Raw genomic sequence first — 16,215 nt, forward strand, 5'->3', positions numbered from 1 at the left:
AGGTAAAATTACATTCAAACACTGTATGGTTGAAAAATATATAAATTTTTCAATAAAAAGTGCCAAAAAAATGAAAATTATTTACAAATAATTAAATATATTTAAAAGATCCAAAATATACACTAGACCGGAAACTACTGTAAATAAGAAGTTAAAATGAAATTGTATTAATTTATTAATACATTTTATTAAATAAACTTTTTTTTTTTCATTTTGCATTTTCTATTTCTTTCTCCCTCCCTTAATTGTGTGATTGTGTGTGTCTATGTCTCAGATGGAACAGCTGCAAGCAGAACAAACAAGCGGCCAACAACCGAGCAGCTACAGCCAACCAGACATCTCCGTCGCCGGAAGGAGAGAAGCTCCACAGTGACAGTGGCATCTCTGTGGACAGCCAGAGCCTTCAGGAGCAGCAGCAGCTGCAGACACAGGCTGAGGCTCACACACAGACCCAAACTCAGCTCCACGTGCCTGAACAGATCGGTAAGGAGCTGCCTTTTCACTGCAATGTTCGAACAGATGTTTTCCTCAGAACTTCCATTCAGGTTTCATCATTCCTTATCATTCTCCATACAATGTAAGATCAAACGATTATATGCTGAAACAATGACATACAGATATATGGTTATCAATCCATTAATGTTTCATACAGTTAAATCCTTCAATTATTATTAGCATAGCACAGGATGATATAACATTTATTGATTTTTGTGGATCATTGCAAGGGCATTTTGCAGGCTTTGGTTGTATGATGAGACCTGTCTTGAGCTTAAACAATAGGGTAAAGTGCAGTATGGAGAAATTAGAGAGAAAATTGGTTGTTGGAGACAAGAACTTGGAAAGAATTGTTACATTTTTTAGATGAGTGGCTGCCTAAACATTTGATTATGCCTTGCATGGTTAACTTGCTTGCATTAGCACTACAAAGAACAAACAGTTACTGACATTCATTATTGGACCAACATTACTCAAGTGCAATCAGCCTGCAGCAAGACTGCTATTAATAAAATTTAAGGCAGATCCAATCTGCCTCCAACTTTAAATTATACTTTATATAGCCAAAAGTTGGACAACTGGCCATAACATTCATTTGTGCTTTTTGAACACCCTATTCCAGCTTTAGTGCTCCTTTTGCTGTTATAAAATCCTTTTTTTCTTTTAGAAGGGCTTTCCACTACATTTCAAGGTGTGGTTGTGAGGATTTTTTGTTTTTTTAGTCTCCAGAGTGTTAGTGAGGTCAAGTACTGATGTGAAGTGATTAGGGCTGGGGTTCAGTCAGTGTTCCAGTTTATCCCAAAAGGTTGAGGTCATGGCGGTGTACTTAGGTTCGCCCACTACAACTTTGGCTAATCACTTTGTACACTGAAATTTGATTTGGCATGACTGCTTATTTCCAGTAAAGGCAACAGCAAACAGAAATATTGTCACACTAAGAAAAGTTAGACTAGTTAGCTTGACATCTGTAATTAGCATGTTCTCACTTAAAAGTTTAAGTATTACCAACATCGGACTCTGAATAGGTGCTACTAATAAAGATTTGCCATATAAGCTGTCACAAGGGTCCAAAATAAGTTTTCAATGCTCTCTGGTTAACTCTCTTTCCCTTGTCAATTACAGCAATATATCATGCAACATGTAAAAAAAGAGACAGGGGAACCCAGCAAAACTGGTGCAGAATTAAAGAGATTCAACTTTAAAATCTTTGTAAACAGCAGTATTTGCAAACAAGCCCTACCCTGTTCTCTCTGTCCTTCACCCTGCTCTCTCTTTCCTTCATCACTCAATCATTTCTCTTCCTCCTCATTACATAGCAATGAGGTATGTAGTCAATCCACTAGGGGTCAAGGAGATCACAGAGGTTGGGACACACTTACACACCTATATGACTCGAGTCATCTGACTTCTCATACTGGTAACGGAAGAATCCATTCTGAACTTCATACGTAATAATATTTAACGAGTAAATGTGACAGTGACATGAGGTGGCCTTGAATTGTAACCACACAGTACAAACACACACACACACACACACACACACACACACACACACACACACACACACACACACACACTCTCTCTCTCTCTCTCTCTCTCTCTCTCTCTCTCTCTCTCTCTCTCTCTCTCTCTCTCTGTCCGCGAAAGAGAGAAAGTCACAAAACAGAGTGAGCATGTTGATACTATCTATCAAAGTACAGAGGAACATTTCAAGCATCACCCTTTCAGACTGTGCGCTAATGTGTAAACTGTTTCCCTACAGCCGCAAGTGAGTGTAATTACATGGTACAGAAACATCACACACACGCTGCTAGCAGTGGGAAAATTGAGAAAGACAATAGACATCTAGAACTTCATACTATGTATAGTCTGTATATATTATATACACACTATTATTATAGTATCTTATAGAATATAGAGACACTTATATACAATATATAATATATACACAATTTTTGTAGTACATGATGTAAGCTGAAGATATATATTGCCTTCAAATATAAATGATTTCTAATAGAGATGAAGATAAGCTAAAATTAAATGTATAAAATTTTTTAAAAAGTAAACATATTAAGATAATGTAGAATTAACACGATTATGAAACTAAATAGAAACCAGTTTAAGTATTTATATCAGGTCTGAATCATTGAGTGGATGTGTGTTATTCCACTCACACCACACCATTTTAACAAGTACAAACTAATTTGAACAGCACAACACACATTGTAACCATTTCTAGTTTAGATTTAATGTTATGAGACAAGTCTTTCCATAAATGTCACAGATATACCTCTGACCAGAAAGCTTCATTATAGCAACGATTACACGAAGAAGCTGTTACTGCAGTAGCAATCATGTATTAAAACAATCCCATCAATGTAAATCATTTAAGTTACACCTGGAACTCATGTCAGAGGTAATGCAGAATATATATACTTAATGTAAATGAATACTTGAGGATTTTGCAAACGTAGTCTCCTTTACTTCATTAATATATATATATATATATATATATATATATATATATATATATATATATATATATATATATATATATATATATATATATATAAATATATATATATATATATATATATATATATATATATATATATATATATATATATATATATATATATATATATATATATATATATATAGCCTCACACACTGGAGGACTTCGATTCAGGAGATTCTTAGCAATATTTCCTCGCATTCCATTCCTTGCCATTTGAGGAAACTGGTCGATGGCACTGGCACCTACATTGAAATTTGAAGATTTGCTTTCAATTTACCTATGTAATAAAGTATTGTGCAATTTGTTTCAATAAATTTGTATTAGAAATATTACTTTACTACCAATTTTTAATGCCTAGTTGATGTGTGAAAAGTAACTAGGCATTAAAAATTGGTAATAAAATAGTATTTTCTAATATATAAACAATACTAATATGCAAGAGGACTGCTTGGCAGGCTTATCACTTGCCCTTACTTCACAATAGCCTACTCTGGCTCTGTCTGTGATGGTTGTGTGCAAAAGACAAAAGATGCATGGTGCTGACAGCAGTGATAAAGCTCTGATAAAGTAGGACAGAGCTGGTGTCTGTATTATCACGTTTAAACTTTTCACAGTCTAATATTTAGAATAACAAGAAGAATCTGATGTAAATATCTTCTTTCATTCTGTCAACTGATATGGAAGGGAAGGAAATAAAAAGACGGAAAGTTTTTTTGGGATCAACATTTCACATACACATTCCCTAGAGGGCACAGCAGCAATGCATGATGGGAGAGCGCTGGAGGATTCTGATCCATCAGGCAAGAAAGTAGACGCGCAAGCACCCCATATAAGCGAGAGAGGGAAAGAGAGAGACAGAGGGGAAAAAAGCGAGAGATTGAGAGGCAGGAAGAGACAGACTGAATTTGAACGAAACCTTTGTACATACTGACATAAAAGCAACATCAATGACATAGAAAAGTAGAAGTAACATTTATTACATAGATATTGGGGAGAAAATGTTTTAATGAACCAAAACAGTGCATAAAACAATGGAATAAAACATTTTAGAAAAATCATGGTAGGGTGTAATGACCCTTAAAGTTAAATTGAATTGAAGACGTCATATCCTGAGTTTTGACCTGTATAAGCAGGATGATATGGTTCTATAAACGTTCGCTAGAATAGTATTTCACATACACAATGTAAAAGGGAGGTGGTAACTTAGTGAATGGCCTTCTGTACTTCTGATTGAAAGGTAGTGAATTCAAATTCAAGCACCACTTCTGGGACTTTGAGCAAGGCTATTAACCCTCAACTGTACAGTTGTATAAATTAGATAATGTAATTTGCTGTGGAGGTCCCCTGGTGGTCTAGAGGTTAAGATGCAGCGCTCTCACCGCTGCGACCCGGGTTCGATCCCCGGTCAGGGAACCATCCCCAGCCACTCTCAGTGCCGGTCCCAAGCCCGGATAAATTGGGGAGGGTTGCGTTAGGAAGGGCATCCAGCGTAAAACGTGCCAAATCAAACGTGCGGAGGATCCGCTGTGGCGACCCCTAACGGGAGAAGCCGAAAGAAAGTATAATTTGCTGTGGATAAGGCCATCTGCACATGCTTTAAATGCTAATAAGGGTTATTCATGATTTATACAGAATTGGTAGTAAAAAAAAGACATGTTTTAAAAAAAAAAAAAACAGTAAAAAACAGTGAAGGAAAGGTTCCTGGGTGTGATCACTACTTAATAATTACTGATTGGCTCATCTAACTTTGTTTGTACTCTTTTGACTTTATCTTTGGGAAGTCACAGGCTTGCTGCATCCATGGCACAGCTGTCCATTCAGTCCAAGAAAGCAAAACAATTTACATGGAATGACATACTCTCATTCTCTCACTCTTGTCAATCAAAGTAAAACTAAGCAAGCATGAGCTTATGTTAGCTTGTTTATGCAGAAGAGGGCAGATAAAAGTGTTTGGCTGTCCTGTTATGCAATATGACAAACAGTTAGAAAGAGATATGTTTCTTGGAGCAGACACGTGCTGGCCTTCACCTTTTTCATTTGGTAGCTGTTGGAGAAAGCTGTTGATTGGGAACTGGCAAATAACCTAATATTATTGATCTTGAGTAAATACAGAATGATAAGCAGTCATGTAATGATAAACTGCTTGGATTCATTAATAAAGCCATTTGAGAGCTCGCAAATGAGGAAATATTTTAGTACTGGAAATTAACACATGGGAAATCTTCACTAGTTCACTACAGCAAGTACAGCTATTTCTCAAATTAGTCTCAGAATCCCAATTCAATATACAATCTACTGTTGAGATTAGATCTGTAGTAAAACTAGGTTATAATTGAATGATTGGTATGTCATTTTCAGTGTCCTGGTTGCTTGAGACTGTTTTCAGGGTAGAAAAATAACATGCCGGTGAAAAGAGAACGAAACAGCTGTGCTCAATATTCAGACTATTAAAAAAAAATTGAACAAGAACTTGTTTTTGTTCGTTAAGCCTGATCACAGATGCTCACAGCACCGCCTCTACTCCAATCAAATATTTAACTAGTATAGAGTAGCACTGTGGCATGTAAATTAACCACTGCAGCAATAAAACTGGCAAAGCGAATTTTATTAAAACACCTTTGAAGTTGATATGAGAAGCGAGATGGTAGATTTTTTTTTTCCCCTTTAAAAAGTAATTATTTTTTAGCTTCCACTGTAAATTCCTTAGTTCTCAGGTCTAAACATGTTCTGAAATAATAATTACTTATGATGTGTAAGTCACTAACTATACCCATGTTGCCCTGACATTTCCTCGGCTGCCTCAGCTTGCATTTCACCCAGCGGTTTGTTTGCCTTATTGGCTAATTACCAGGTGTATGGTGATGGATTGCACTGCTCACTCCAACCTGTTCGCTCTCCTAGGGGGGACTTAAAATATACCTCAACACCAGTGTTTATTGGCTGCTAATTAGAATTAACAACAACAAAAAAAAAAAAGCTTGTGCTGCTATATCGGAAGCCATTAAAACTCCTAGTGTGTCTATGTGCTTTCTGTGCTGGTGTATTATGTATAGGCAACTCATTAAAGGAAGTAAAAAAAAGTCAATAAAAAAGTCACATTAGCATTTCCTTCTCTAACCCTTGTCTAAGGTCTTAATCTTTTTATATCTCCTTTATTTCAGAAGCCCTCCGAGGTGTCAGAGGGAATCTAGATGAGTTTGTTTAACAGAAACCAGCGGGTTTGGGAAGCTGAAATGCTAAAGCATAGCTGTATCTATTTAAAAAGAAATTAAGTGTTTGCTCCAAATCTAATTTCCTGATCATTTGTCTTACTATTATAGCATACAGTACACTAATAGTCAGGCAAGCTTTTAACAATATTCTATAAATATTAATAAATAACAATATTCTATATTCTATAAAAAAAAACCTAGTCTATTTTCCCTGAAGCTGTTTTAGTGTATAGCCAACTATATTTTATGACCTACAGAACTGTTGCATGTTTTTATTTTAATTTAGTTCATCAAACATTAGCAATCTGAAGAATTTAGTCCCTCATTTTACCAGTCAATTTTCTTTTTAATAAACTGTGCAGTGGTTCTTACATTTTTTAACAAACAGGGTTGCTCCTTATGCATGCGCACATGGAATGCCTGGACTATCAGTCAGGGCAAAGGCCATTTGACAATCCAGCAACTAAAGTCTAGCTAACCACTGATAATTGTGATTGATAAGATCTACTGTCAGGTACAGATACAGCTTTGGATGAAGCCCAACTACCAACAGGTTTGAACAAGCAAAGGAAACTTGACTGATTAACAAGTCAAAACCAGAAAATACTTTCCTCCATCCTAAATGGGAGCAATGCTTAGCAAAAAAACAGGTTTGAGGTGTTATGTAGAAAGCTAGCAATAAAGAACAGGTGTGTTTAATTAGAAGTCTGATCTGTTTGGAGCGAGGTAATGTAAGTGATCAAGTTTTATGGTTTGCTATTTTTGCAAAAGATTCTGAATAGATGAGTTTGTGGATGCAAGAGGTGCCGAAATGACAATGTGAAAAAATAATCTGGAGTAACAATATAAGTATTGCTTATAGATAGATACAACTTTATTGTCATTACATAGTACAGGTACATAGCAACGAAATGCAGTTTGGAATCCGCAATCGTGCAAATAGTGCAGATAAATATGTAGCATATGTACAGCATGTAATATATATACAGTGGGTACGGAAAGTATTTAGACCCCCTTAAATTTTTCACTCTTTGTTATATTGCAGCCATTTGCTAAAATCATTTAGGTTCATTCTTCTTCCTCATGAATGTACACATAGCACCCCATACTGACAGAAAAACACAGAATTGTTGACATTGTTGCAGATTTATTAAAAAAGAAAAACTGAAATATCACATTACACATTGCACGTCAACTGGTTCTGGTGTGTATGTTCCTGTATCTCCTTCTTGATGAAAGGGGGTTAAACACTTTGGGATGCTCTCGATGATGCAGCGGTAGAAACTCGTTAAAATCCATGTGGACAAATGAGCTTTCTTGAGAATCCTCATGAAGTACAGGCATTGTTGTGTGACATAGGCAAACTGGTGTGGGTCCAGTGTACGGGTAGGCCCGCAGTCAGGCTATTCAGAACCGGTTTCTCAAAGCATTTCATAACAATAGGGGTAAGTGCAACTGGGCGAAAATCATTCAGGCATTCGCCAGCAGTGTGCTTAGGCACTGGTATGATGGTTGTAGTCTTCAGGCATGTAGGAACCCTGGCTTGGGCCAGGGACAGGTTAAAAATGTCAGTGAAAACCTGTGCCAGTTGCTCTGAGAACACGTCCTGGTATGCCGGACCAACTGCCTTGCGTGCATCCACTCTGCTAAATGCTAAATAGACGTCCGTTGTGGAGAGTGAATCATAGATTAGTAAATTATTTTACTGTAATGCAAACTGCTATTGGCAGACAAAATAATGCAATCATCATGGCAATGTCTATAGTGTATTTGATTAATGCAATTGAAAGAATGTATTTAATTTATTTTTATTAATTTAATTCTTTTTATACCTTTTAACCAAGGTATTGTAATCTTCTGGCTAGGCTACTACAAGGGAATATACAAACAAATACAATTAAATGATGTTAAGGACTAGAACATTTCTATTGACACTGTGAGCTGAATCCATTTTGAAACAAATAAATATAGTGACTGAATGAAAGATTTCACATTTTGGGTTTAAATTTCATTAGTCACGGGCCTAAGGTTAGAACTGATTTATGGTGTGGTCCAGATAATGACATCAGTGATTAAAGGCTACACTGCACACTGGGGTCCAAATCAATATCAGTTTCAAATAGAATTTTGCTAAAAAAAAAAAAGAAATACAGGCTGTCTATGTACACATAGAACACTTCCATGACACAATTAAGGTGCAGAAAGACTCCACGCTGTCTGGTGCAAACTCCGATTGGGAGAGATTTCCCTCAGGTAAACTTGACCATCCCACTTCAGCCTTGCTCAACAAGATCAACAGTAATCACTCTTCCCACTCTCTCTCTCTCTCTCTCTCTCTCTCTCTCTCTCTCTCTCTCTCTCTCTCTCTCTCTCTCTCTCTCTTCTCACTTCCCACCATGCTCTGCAGCTCTATTTGACCAGTGGGGAATTAGAGCGATGGATGACTGGATGTCAGCCAGTGGAATGGGTTGTTTAAATTTTAACCATTCCATCTAGTGCTCTCCTACTCTGCTTTTAGTCTTTTATATATATGTCCCACAAACCTCTTTATTTTGGACACTATCTCTTTGTATGCTTCTTCATTCATTTTTCTTTTATTGACAACTGCAGCATTACAACCTTACAATTTTCCAGTATCTACAGCAATTTCTCTTCATCTCTCTTTTCAATCATTTACAGTTTTGTAGTTCTTTCTCTAAATTGTGTAGTTCTAGGTGAATGTGTGTTATCTAGTGTCTTTTGCACGATACTTCAAGGTTTCCACATCCCTTCATCATCTGTTTGCTTTTCTGGAGTGTGTGTGTCATTAAGACTACTATCAACTTAAAAAAAAGTAAAAGCAGTAGATTTTTTTTATTTTTTTTTATTTATTTGTTTTGCAGCTGGATCAGTAAAGTAAAGAGTAATACATTATATCACCAGCATACTTTACCTGCATGTCCTCTAGACATCTGTAAATGAAAATGTGATCACCAGGATTCATGATTTGCTTGTCCCGGGCACCCAGGCTAGTGATTTATGATCCAACTGAACTAAAATAGAGCCCTAGGAATGGAAATGCATTTAAAAACTTAATGGAGACAACCAAAGTCAAACAAGTTACACAACTCTTAATGCACCAGCCATTTCAGCCATCCAAGTTGTAATGCATCGGTCATTTGAACCCTCAAAGCAAGTAAAACCTCAAAACAGTATGTGCTACATTTGCATTTAATGCAGTAGATGGACGGATATGTTACTGCACTGTCTGAGGTGCCCAGGCAAACTGAGAATTAGCACTTGTTTTGCACATTAGAGGAAAGATCTAATGGAAAGATACTTACACACTGATAGACTAAAAAAAGGATAAATAAACAGGCGTTGTATGGCTTTAACACTGTTGTTTTATTGCATCGGCACGGCACGGCCGTGATTCAGACACAAAAATGGAACCGAGGAATTCAAAGAGTGCTCTCTGCATTCTGGAATCGTTTCCATGGTGCCCCACAATTGACAGCAGATTGAAGGGTTTAGTGGGAAAATGGGGCATTTGTGTGTCGTACTGAATGTAGTAATGATTGCAGTTAAAGAGTATGAGGAAGGGTGGCGGGGCCAGGGTGAGCTTCCAGCTCGAGAGAGCCCCCGTTAGGTTAAAGTTAAATATAGACTCTTCAGGATAAAAAACTCATGAGATATTCTTCTACAGCGCTCTTGTTAAACATGAGAAATCGAAAAAGAACATTGTTACATTTTAATTTATCACATTGGTATTCATCGATGTTGATCACAGAAATCTAAATGCTTCTAAACATCTTTGGATTTTTGGCTATCACCATGTATTTGTGACTGTGGAAAAAAACTAAATGTATGCAGTCCTTCACACAGGGTTGCCAGGATCATGGGATTCACTACTAATTGCTGCTGTGGGTGACTTTTGTAGACTAGTTTCTAAAAAACAATAGATTCTAGAACTTAAAGCTGCATGATAAAGTTTTATAAACAAAGACAAACTAAGTACACACTCCTTATGTACAGAAGTATTTATCCTGTAAGGTATACGAAAGGGAATCATGCATATAAAAAAATGTGTGGGCACCATAGTAAAATTTTGTCTACATTTCCAATATCCAACTTTTTGGGATTGTATTTAGTTTTTAGATGTGATTGGACTTTACATTCAATAACACCTCCTCCTGACTCTAGCCATACCCTCAGAAGAAAATAGATGGATCTATACCTGTAGTCTGAGACTGGTCGCTTTCCCTCATCAGTCAGTCTAGAGAGTTCTTTAAAGCTTATTTAGGATTCCAGAAGATATTAGTTATACAGACATTAATTAACCTTTATATCTACCACTACAGAAATGGTAGCTCAATGGTTAAAGCTCTGGTTTAGTGAGAAGATGGTAGGAGGTTCAAGCCTAGCACTGTGAAACTGTTGGGCCCTTGAGCAAGGCCCTTAACCCTCTTTGCTCAGAGATGCTGTATCATGAATGACACAACCATCATTCCCATTTGGGCTACGTAAAGAAATAATTTTTATGTGTTGTAATTCACAATAAATGTAAAAAGCCTTTCTTTTCTTTTCTTTTCTTTTCTTTTCTTTTCTTTTCTTTTCTTTTCTTTTCTTTTCTTTTCTTTTCTTTTCTAAGAGAGTGCCACCTTACTCGAACAGTATGATTTGGTGGGAAAATGCTGTGTTATAGGGTCTATGTTGCTCTATGAGGAAAAATGCAATATTATTTCAACTTTATGTATACAAAAACACTAGACTTCAAAAACCATAATATATGAATTATATTATTATAATAATTGTATGAGTGATGCTTGCATAATACAACAAAGTATACTGTGATTGCAGAACTTTCATCTTTGTCAAAAACAAAAATAAAATTATTTCCTTCACCTTCTCTTTTCCCAGTGGTGAGGGTGGATGGAGGGGCACAGTCGGACTCTCCGCCATCACAGGCATGAAAGGAGCAACCAAAGGAGGTTACACCATCAAGCAGATGAAGGAAAAGCAATTCAAGTAAAAGCAAAGTGGTGGGAAGTGAGAAGAGGAAGAAAGTGGCATGTTGTTTTGGTAGCTGACAGTGGCCATCAGCAAGAATTAAACCCAGTATGGACATATCCCTGATGCACTGGATTTGAGGGCTTGGAGAACTTCAGCAATCAGATGTTGTGGGCCATAATCTTTACTTCTAAAGAAAGACATCAAATTATTCACATTCTCTAATGTCAAAACCTTATAGACTGAAACCCAGTTCAGATCATACCAGCAGCTGTCATTTGTAATGGCACGTTGGTCTAAATTGGGCTTCATATAGCACTGTCCTCTAACAACACGGCTCATTATACACCACCGAACCAAATCTAAATGGCCTTATAGCATTCCTTAATGTACTGTCAATGATGTATACTCCAAAATATTTGTATGTAAACCATGCATTTGTTCCCCCTAACAAACTAATCAACAAGCTAGTCATCTCAAACCAACTGAAAATCACCAAAACCCAAGCAAAGCCACTTTGCGTTTTAAAGATACTCTTAGAGCTCAGAAAGCAGGCCTGCTTTTCAGACTGACTGCAGCTGATGCCTCCTGCTCCGGATTATCTGATTCCACCAAACTCGGATGAATAAGAGATCTACATCTGGACCTATGACACATATAGGCCGTACATGGACTCCACAAGAATGCCTCAATCGCACTAACCTCCTTTGCTTGGATTTTAACTCTTTATTCCTAATATTCTTTATTTGTACCCTTGATTAGAAAATAGGTTTAAAAAGCATGTCTTTGAGGTGTTGGTCAGATTCCTTCCTTCAAAGTTGTGTACAGAGATATGAAAGGTCGCCCTTTAAATCCAGGTCTGTTAGTGGTGCTGTTTTCACCCCTAATGGTGGATCGTGAGGGGAAGCTAATTCTGTATCAGCACGTGTAGGCGACATCTTGAAAAGGTGACATTTACTGACCTTTACGTATGTAATGACTCACATCTATACTTAGCACGCCCTCTGTATCTCTCTCTCTCTCTCTCTCTGAACAGCTATCTTTTTTTGATATACCCACAATCTCTGTTTCCTCCACACATACACACAAACTGTAAGTAAATTGTATTCCCTCCGCTATTCCCTCACTTCCACCCAGGTTTATGTTACTGTGCTGAGTTGTACGGTTCTCGATTCACTGAAAGCAAACTATATCAGGTGAGGTGGATGCAATTCTGCACAGCAGAGGGAGTAAGCTTAATACATTACCCTCTCCTTTCATACACATACAGATCATTAGTGCAATTCCCAGACTCAATATTCAATGATTCATCTTCACATTTATGTTTACCTCTCTAAGTTTCACTCAAAGGCTGACTAACCCAGCTTTGAGGAGCAAGGCTAAATGATTCATGCCGTGGTTGGTGAGTGGGCCACATGTGGTAAACCGGGGTCCATTAGATGTTCTAATGTGGTTGCACTTTATAGCCAGCTCAGCATCTTAGGAATATAAGTGGTTATGACTGGCTGCAAGTGCTATATCACTGTACTGGTGGTAAGGCAGTTAAAATAAATGGGTCTAACCAGCATCCTTAAAGGTTTATCAGTTAGTTCCTTTTGGGCTTCTTTTAAATGATATGTGTGGAACCCTTCAACTAAAGGTTTCTCTGGAGAAGCCATGTCCCAGTCTAGATAGTGTTTTTCTTCAGGCAAAGTCCAATCAGACTACATGTCTAATTGGTGGACTGATTATAAATGTTAGCAAAGCAATCAAAGCAAAGAAACTGAGAATGGTGCAAATGCAGAATTTCTTCTTGATTTTCAAGTACAAAGAAGTGAGAGATTCGAACATGGCAACAGAGTAACAGGGTTACTCTTCTTCAAGTGTATCAAATGAAAATTATGACCAACTGGTCCAGCTTTTAAATGTATCATACCACCTTGTGTGAATGAATTATTTTTTTTATGTATTAAAGTAGTTTAGCTCAACACATAGTATCAAATGTCTTTAAAAAATCCTAAGCGGTGTGCCAGGAGGTAACAGGAAAGAAAGGAAGGAATATTTTTTTTTAAACCGAGTCGTTTACTCGGTTTAATACAACCACCATAACAAAACCAATTTCATTTGCTTTGCTTTTTTCCCCATAAGGATGTCATCCCTCAATTGCCAAATAAGCATAAGAAGTGCATCGAGTACACACATACACATATATAGTTTTACTGTGTCTAGTGCATGGCTTTGTAGTTTACTACACAATCCACAATGGGAGCTTGTAATCTAGTGCATCACTCTCAGGTCACTGGGCACAAACTGAGGAATGGCAGCGGGATTCAAACTGCAATAAATAACCACTATAGTATTGATCAAACTTTGTTTAACGAGCACAGTATTGACACATTTTTTCTATTTTACTCAGGCATATCTAATGTAAATAGCTGACATTAAAAAAAGTACTGCATACTGAAATGACTGTACATTTACTTCTTTCTGTAGCATTGGGCTTGGAGCAGCTGAAAGATGCCCTCGTGGTCAGATGTTAGCTTGGCAGAACCTTGTGTGTACCATAGCCTTATTGCTTTGCTCCTTTGTTTCGCTTCACTTGACTAATATGAGCTTCGGCTTGGCGTGATAAGCTGAAGTCAGTATTCACCTCCTGTCTGGCAGAGCAATAGAGAGTCTGTTCTTGCGCATTATAGTTCAGAGCCGTCCCACTCGCTCAGCTGGGTGCTTTCCATTAAATCATTCTATGGAGCATATCATTGGCCTCTGCAGCTAGTCGCTGTGTTGGAGTTTAATGCGTTTTATGGCTCCATTGACTCACTCATAGAGCTCTACTCTACCGTTTTGCTGAAAGCACTTACAGGTGAAAAAGAAAGACATGTTGCTTTATTGTTTTTTTCCCCTTCTCTTGATAGTTTTCTCTGTGAACGCATAAGGTGACAGACTACAGCTGTCGTCGTTGGCGCAAACAGAAAAACAAAAGAGAAGCTATCGGTTTTGCAGGACATGATGTTCCTTCAGTTATATCTTTGGAGTATTGATATTTTCATACTATTAAAAAGTGATTGGATAAGAAAGTACTACTAGTATGAAATGATCGTGATCACGGATATTCCTTTATGAACTGCTCCAATGGCACAACGAAGCACTTCTATATTCAGTGTCTTAGTGTACAGTCTTTACTCAATAACCAGCTTTTACTTTCATTGATCACCCAAGGACGAGTATAGAATGTACACAAGCCTGGTGATTAATATTCATATGCAAAATGTGTTGCGCTAGCTAACTCTGTCCTATCTCATGTTCAGTTCTATTTTTTAAAATCTAGTCCTGTTCTTTGAAAAAAAAAAAAAAAAAAAATCCTTTCATTTCTTGATAGAATTACCTTTTCAAAGCAGAATTTTATAAAGACAGTTTACTTTTGTAGCACTTAAACTGATTGAATTAGTACACTCAAAGAGTATCCAGCACCACAAAGTGCCTGTGGACTATGTCAGGTGTCTTTGAGCTACATTCATAAAGTTGCATCGCTTTGCTCTATTTTCTTTCTTTTTTTTTTATTTTTTTTTTTATGCCTGATCTGTATAAAATGCAAGTTGTGTGTATGCTTTCTACATTTTATTGGATCTTTAGTAAAGAGAAGATGGTCATTAAGATTACAGGGACATTATATCATTATCCAGATAAATTACATCCAGATTAATGTTGAACAGAAGTGGGATTGAAGATTCACTAGCCACACATGCTATATATTCTTACTATTATGAAGTAAGAAGCAGAAACTATTATCTAATTTCATTTCCTGTGTTATTATTATACCATTCTATGCATTTAAAGGAATGATCTAAATAAAGTAATCTTGACTATGGGTACTGCAGTGGCAAGTGACCGTACTTGATGTGAATTTGTGTTGAACACATTCCTTTAAAACTTTGCTTTAGATGGACACACAGACACTCTTAAGAGGCCATATGCTTAGATGATGTCAAGGGTGATTCTCAGAGGGGAATTCACTCTCAGTTTCTGCTCCCCTAATGGGGATGAATGTTAATTGTACTTATTATTATGTACAATGTAGCCCATATTCTCCAATGCATTGCATAAATGTGACAGAAGAATTTCACATAGTTGTTATGACAGTACACTTATGGAAATGACAAATGAAACAAATTAGTTATCTAATAGAATAAAACCAAATATGATTGCTTCTGGCTCATCTGACTCTTTTTTTTCTTACTCAAAAATGACTTTTAGTCATCCATTTATGGTGAATAGATTAGATTTGCTTGATGTTTGATTAACAGTCACGGATGTTTCATGATTACAAGGGAAACAAAAGAAAACAATTAAAGGTTAATGTGCGGTATAAAACTTATGCAATCACTTTAGCTCTTTTTCTGTGTACCAAAATGCAGTGAAGGCCACATAGATATATAATATTGGCAAATTAATCAGTCTTTTGAATCTCAATATATTTACAGAATTTTGAGAAATGAAAGAAAGAAACAGACCATTTACATTCGGAATAAACGTTAAGGTTCTACATAAAACCTTGCAACTTGAATTCCCTATCAAAGATGTTTCTAAATAAAACCCTCAAATGTAATCAATAAAAGCCTGAATTCTACTACATTTCTAAAAGAAACTATAAACCCTGAATAAGTTTCAAAACAGAAACTAAAAGTCCATAATTTTACCACATTTTGGTCAGGAATTAAAAACCCTTAACTTTCCTAACTTTTATGTAGAAATTATGCATGCTTATCTACCCCTTATTTGTATAATTAAGAACTAACTATTAACAGAAATTACAGAACCCTTAGCTACCACATTATTTAAGATAAACCACAATATATGGTAAAAACGAATAACCCTTAAAGACACTTAAAGCAAAAATACTAAAAGCTGTATCTATTCCAAGGGCTGGTGTGATGAGCCAGTCTGGGTGGGGCCACACAGCCTGATTTAAGGCATGTGGTGCATGTAAAGTTTATGTCTATAGCGTTTTTTTCTTTTTTTTTT

At 36.7% G+C, this 16,215-nt stretch overlaps 1 protein-coding gene across 1 annotated transcript in view; it reads left to right on the forward strand.

The window, feature by feature from the left end:
- The window catches only part of ngfra (nerve growth factor receptor a (TNFR superfamily, member 16)), a 40,218-nt gene extending 24,820 nt beyond the window's left edge, over nucleotides 1–15,398 (forward strand). The window contains exons 5-6 of the mRNA XM_083567422.1: nucleotides 275–483; nucleotides 11,125–15,398. Of these exons, the coding sequence (XP_083423548.1) occupies nucleotides 275–483; nucleotides 11,125–11,177 (262 nt within the window). The 3' untranslated portion in view covers nucleotides 11,178–15,398. The remainder of the gene's footprint in view (nucleotides 1–274; nucleotides 484–11,124) is intronic.
- Nucleotides 15,399–16,215: the final 817 nt, after the last annotated feature.

The sequence above is a fragment of the Silurus aristotelis genome (genome assembly GCF_946808225.1).
Source record: "Silurus aristotelis genome assembly, chromosome: 17".
Taxonomy (NCBI): domain Eukaryota; kingdom Metazoa; phylum Chordata; class Actinopteri; order Siluriformes; family Siluridae; genus Silurus; species Silurus aristotelis.